The 6,133-nt window shown below is 48.6% G+C and overlaps 1 protein-coding gene across 1 annotated transcript; it reads left to right on the plus strand.

The window, feature by feature from the left end:
* The first annotated feature begins 2,375 nt into the window (after positions 1–2,375).
* On the plus strand, positions 2,376–6,073 carry LOC130577913 (ADP/ATP translocase 3). Its single transcript, XM_057373594.1, has 4 exons — positions 2,376–2,555; positions 3,690–4,176; positions 4,892–5,032; positions 5,427–6,073. The coding sequence occupies exons 1-4, from the start codon at positions 2,445–2,447 to the stop codon at positions 5,582–5,584; spliced, it is 897 nt and encodes a 298-aa protein (XP_057229577.1). The 5' UTR covers positions 2,376–2,444; the 3' UTR covers positions 5,585–6,073.
* Positions 6,074–6,133: the final 60 nt, after the last annotated feature.

The following is a 6,133-nucleotide window of genomic DNA, read 5'->3' on the forward strand; positions in this document are numbered from 1 at the left end:
TGCCATTTACCTTCATTTTTCACATCGACTATACTCAAGAGTCTCAAAGTTCTTCTTAAATCAATAGAAAACTTTATGGTGAAAAATTTCAGTCTTGCAATGTGCTGTGCTAAGAGAGTATTAACATTCAGTTATGAGCTTTTTAAAAAGGAAAAAATATTACGCTATGCTGTGTGTGCCTCCCTGAGTACATGTACTACAGCTTTTATAAATTATGTCCAAAATATGGTCTTGTAACACCATATGTGCCTCACCCTCTGTGAGCATAGGAGTCACTTCACTCTATCTGTATGATGATTTAGAACACAGAAGAGCACACAATTTGCTTTGGATCTTTTGGTATGTGAAGAAAAAGTATAGTGACATATCTTACACAGTATATTGTACTAGAGCAGAGACAAAAGCTATGCCTGGCACATCCTCTTCTCACAACATGCCCTCTGAGGGAGATGCTCTCATTTTGAAATCTTGCAAAGTACATACATGTGTAAGCAGTGGTTTCTGGCACCTCGGCTACTGCAACTTTGTGGTTCACCAGTCATCTGTTTAAAAAAAAGGTTTGGCCTTGTTTACTTTGGTTGGAAACATCAATTAAAAGTGAAAGCAGTGAARGCAGGTGAGTGTGAACYCATGCCCTCCAGCTAKAACAATTMCAGTCTTTTAGAAAGAACAGGTATAATTTTAGACAGAAGTTGGACCATTAGGTTTAAAATACCAATTTCAGCATACAATAAAATCAGCAACGTTACTGATGGAAACCAGACTTGGTGGGGCCTGAGGCCCTGTCGTGAGTGCTTACTCTGGCAGCCTGCTGAGGAGGTTTCCATGGCATCTAACTTCAGTGCCCATACAAGAAGCTGGAACCACCCATTCCTGTTGTCCTTCTATTGTCCCACAGGAAACTGTAGCTAAATTCTTTGGCCTTTCATTGTCTTGGATGAGTTCAGTGACATACAGAAAATTCCCATGATGTGGCACTGGAGTGCTAAGGAAGAGGTGGGAACAGAACTTGCCAACAAGGATATGCCATAGATCAGCGTTACCCGGAGGGTGGTGAGCATGGAGCAAAACCCACTTGTGCACAGACAGTGCCCCAAATCTGCTCCTCTCTGTCTGCCCCATGGGATTCCCAGAAAAGAAAAAGCAGTTTCTGCAGAAAGCTGTTCCTCTATTCTGCACTGGCTTCAAGCAGTTGCCACAGAAGGAGTCTTTCAGTTCACTTGATTCTGTGACTCATTGACTACTGCCTGGGCCCAAAAACCCACACCCCAAAGCCAGTGCTCCACCAGCTCACACTCAGCTTCACAGAACCATAGAATCATAGAATCATAGTATCAGCTAAGTCGGTAAAGAATTCTGAGATCACCAAGTACAACCTGTGACCCAAAACCACCATGTCATGGCACCAAGTGCAACATCCAGTCTTCCTTTAGACATACAGAGGAGCAGGGACTCCCACTTCCTGGGCAGTCCATTCCAATGTTTCACCATCCTTTCTGTGAAGAAGTTGTTCTGAATGTTAAACCTAAACCTCACCTGGTTACAGCCTCCCTTCAGGTAGTTGTAGAAAGCAATGTCACACGCAAGCCTCCTTTTATCCAGGCTAAACACCCCCACCTCCCTCAACCACTCCTTGGAAATGTGCTCCAGACCCTTTACCAGTTTAATTTGCCTTATCTGGATCCACTCCAAGATCTTACTGTCCCTCCTGGATTAAAGGGCCCAGGACTGGGCACAGTATCCGAGGTGTGGCCTCACCAGTGCCGAGCACAGGGGCAGGATCACTGCCCCGGTCCTGTCAGCCAGGATGCCATTGGCCTTCTTGGCCACCTGGGCACACGCTGGCTCCTATCTCCAGCACCCCCCGGCCCTTTTCCACTGGGCAACTTTCCAGCAACTCTGCCACCAGCTGTAGGGTTGCATGGGGTTGTTGTKACCCAAGTGCAGGGCCCRACATTTGATCTTGCTGAACCTCATACAACTGGCGCCCATCGATCCAGCCCGTCCAAATCCCTCTRCAGAGCCTTCCTGCCRGGCGRTGCAGSGACCCGCTGGGGTGTGCAARCTGGTGCGAGAGCTACCGAGAGCGGCAGAGATTACGAGGAGCGCTCGGGAAGCCGACTGCAGTCGGGACAATCGGGTTCTCAGCAGGATGACCCCAGGCTGCCCCGCGGGGGCCGGGCCGGGGCGGTGGCGGGGCAGCACCCGCCCGGGTGACGCGGCGCTGCGACACTGGCGCCGCAGCGGGGGGGAGTGTGAGGGGAGGGTGCGCGGGGCGGGGCCCGGCCGGCTCAAGCCCCGCCCCCAGGGCGGGCTGGCCAATGGGGTAGCGAGGGGCGTGGCCGGCGCTGCCCGGCATTAAGCCCATGCGCGGCGGGGCTCCCGCCCTTTCGGCTTGAGCGGCAGCGGCGTCTGACTCCCGGCGGCTCCGGCGCGGCGCGAACATGGCGGACCAGGCCATCTCCTTCCTCAAGGACTTTCTGGCGGGCGGCGTCGCCGCCGCCATCAGCAAGACCGCGGTGGCGCCCATCGAGCGGGTCAAGCTCTTGCTCCAGGTTAGCGGCGAGGGCGAGAGCCGGGAGCGCGGGCAGCGCCCGTCACCATCCCCCGCAGGCGGCGGGCCGGGCGAGGACAGAGGGACGGAGGCGGGGCGGGGGCCGTGGCAATTGCGGGACAAAGGGCGCGGGCGAGGCGGCGGCGGCTGGCGGGAAGGTCACGTGGGTGGCGGCGGGGAAGCCGAAGCCGGTTCCGCCGTGCGGGGCGGGGAGGGGAAGGAGGGTCGGGCCGAGCCGAGCGGGGCGGCCGCCGCTGGTGTCACTTCCTGCCGCCCCCGCTCCCGGCGCAGAGGGCACGGCGGGGAGGGGAGGGCGGCTGCTCTCCGCCGCCATCTTTGCGACCTTCACGTGACGCGCGCCCGCGCTCCGATTGGGCCGCGGGCGGGGCGGGGTCGGGCCGTGGCCGCGCGCGGGGCCCGGCGTGACCCGGTGGCGCCCCAAGGTGACTCGAGTGACCTTCGCCGCGGACCCGGTCCCGGCCGCGGGGCTGGCGGATCCTCCGTCTCCCCTAACCCCTGTCCTGTTGGCTGGTAGCTCTCTCGGCCTAACGCGGCTCTCTCAAGTGACTCCCGCCTGCAGGCCTGCCTCTGTCAGTAAAGACTCTCGCATCTAGACAGACCTGGTCGTGATGTACTTTTCTTATAATTGCCCTTGTTTCTCGCAGAATCGTTTACTTTCGTAAAGATCTTAAAGATCATGAAGCCCAACCTATGCTACCATTTAAACTAAACCATGGCCCTAAATGCCACGTCCAGTCTTAAACATGTTCAGGGACGGTGGGTTCCCCATTCCAATGTCTAATCACTTTTTATCTGAAGAGATTCCAACTAATGTCCAACCTAAATCTGCCTTGGCACAGCTTTAGGCTATGTCTTTTATCCTGTCACTGCCTGGGAGAAGAGACTGGCTCCCAGCTTGATACAGTCCATTTTTCAAGCAGTTGCACAGTAATTACTTGCGGGTCTCAATTCCTATTTTGGCTAGTCCTGAGCTCTGAGAAACCTGGAAAGTTTTACATCTCTTAACAATACCACTGATGGCCGTTGAAAATTAAGAGCTTTGTTGTATAGTAGAAGCCAGTCTAAGCCAGCTGTAGCATAGGCATGTGGTCAATATACGTATTTTTATTTGCAGGTGCAACATGCAAGTAAACAGATTGCTGCTGATAAGCAGTACAAGGGTATCATCGATTGTGTAGTGCGTATTCCAAAGGAACAAGGAGTGCTGTCTTTCTGGCGAGGAAACTTGGCAAATGTCATCAGATACTTCCCAACTCAAGCTCTCAATTTTGCCTTCAAGGATAAGTATAAGCAGGTGTTTTTGGGAGGTGTAGACAAGCACACTCAGTTTTGGAGGTATTTTGCTGGTAACCTGGCATCTGGTGGTGCAGCTGGAGCCACTTCCCTCTGCTTTGTCTACCCCTTGGATTTTGCAAGAACCCGTTTGGCTGCTGATGTTGGAAAAGCTGGTGCAGACAGAGAATTCTCTGGGCTCGGGGACTGTCTAGTCAAAATCTCCAAGTCTGATGGTTTGCGTGGCTTGTACCAAGGGTTCAATGTCTCTGTGCAAGGCATCATCATCTATAGAGCTGCCTACTTTGGGATCTATGATACAGCGAAAGGTAATATTTCAGAGGGGATCTGAAAAACCTGTGTTTAGAATTGTATTGTCTCATTTTGCAATGTGAAAGTAGAGGGAGATACTGTTGCCACATCCATGACGCTGCTGTATCCAGGGGAAAGCTTGTGCATGTGTTGATGGCAGCAGCTTACATTAAGTACTGGTTTTGTACTTAAAGCAGTTGCTTTTAATGCCAGCAGAGTATATTGGTGCCCATACACAAGTAAAATAAGTTCTTTTTTGTTCAGTTCATTGTTGTAGTTGAATTGGACCAGTTCAAGTTTGTTTAGCAGAATGGGATTGAGCAGTGCTTTTGCAAAGGAATTGTTAAGCTTGACACTTGGGCATATAGGTCATTCATGCTAGCTTGTACTGTAATGTTATCCACAGGGACAGAGACTTAATTTAGTGATACTTCTTTATAAAAAGAGTAATGAGTGGTCAAAACTTCTTCTTATGCTAGTTTAAAAAGAATGCTTGTGCTTAAATGTTAATTTGTTTTGATTACTAAGAAGGAAATTCTCTAAATATTGCTTCAGTATATTTAAGTTTATGAAGTGTTGTGTTGCAATTTTAAAGTATGGTTCTACAATGTTTTGTAACCAAGGCATCTAGTTTCTCACTCGGTCAAGTAATAAAATAGCTGTCATGCAGTGAGTGAACCAGAGGAGGATGTGCAAGATAAAAAGCAAATTGCCTTTTTTGTTTTATTGCAGGCATGCTCCCAGATCCCAGAAATACCCACATTGTTATCAGTTGGATGATTGCCCAGACAGTGACTGCTGTGGCCGGCGTGGTCTCCTATCCTTTTGATACTGTGCGGCGTAGAATGATGATGCAGTCAGGACGCAAAGGAGGTAGGCTGTATATCCATAGTGCTGTTAATGCTGTTAAAAGGATGGGGTTCTTTTTTACTAGTAGCCATCCTCAGCAGTTACGATTCATTGTTCCATAAATCTGATTTGTTATATTATACTCAAATGAGGAAATGCAGTAAGGCTTGTGATTGTCAGGAGTAATGCTGAGGAATTTTCATTATGGAAAATGAAGTAAGAAAAAGGACTGCCTGTTTGCATAGTCAGATTAAACAAAGGTATTAAAAAGAAGGCTTAACATTTCTAGTAAGTATTGTGATACAGTGTTAAATTGTGGTTTGGGACATCACAAAGCAGTTAAGTGAAACAGGGCAGTTGTTAAAATCATCTGAGCTAAAATAACAATTAAGAATAACTCTTTGCTCTTTCCCTGCAGCTGATATCATGTACTCTGGAACAATTGACTGCTGGCGGAAGATTGCAAGGGATGAGGGAGGAAAGGCCTTCTTCAAGGGTGCATGGTCTAATGTCCTCAGAGGCATGGGGGGTGCTTTCGTGCTTGTGCTGTACGATGAATTAAAGAAAGTAATTTAAACAGCCTAAATAGAATTGGAAATCAAGTTGAGCAGATCATGTAGAATAACTGTCATTATGGACCATTGACCTTCAAGAAATTCCTGTGAGTCTTATTTATCAGAGCCAGATGATACTTCTAGATGGGGCTAGAAACTGACATAGAAGACTGATCCACCTCTCTCACATGCATGAAGACACTGAATCTGTCAATTCAGTGTGGCAATTTTTCTTTACAGCAGTGAGGAACTAGTGGCATTGGTTCTGGGTCCAAAGTAGCTAGGTCCAATTTAGGCAGAAAAAAAAAATGGTTTTATTGTGGATCAGTCCCCCAGTTTCAAGTCCTATCTTCTAGGACCATTAAATTGTATTTGAAAGCATTTGCTAACAAATCATGTTCTTTTCCACTTGTACTGAAGCACTATGTACCATTTTGCACAGCTGAACATCTAGCAATTTTGTTCTTAAATTGGGGCATTCTGCTGTAAAACAATAAACATACTTACTCGGTCTGTGTTGAAATTATTACATAAAAGCTTTGGGAAAGCCTCTTGTATTTGAAAACTTGTT

This window comes from Malurus melanocephalus, unplaced genomic scaffold (genome assembly GCF_030028575.1).
Source record: "Malurus melanocephalus ecotype Western Australia unplaced genomic scaffold, MMel_1.1 scaffold_202, whole genome shotgun sequence".
NCBI classification, from domain to species: Eukaryota; Metazoa; Chordata; class Aves; order Passeriformes; family Maluridae; genus Malurus; species Malurus melanocephalus.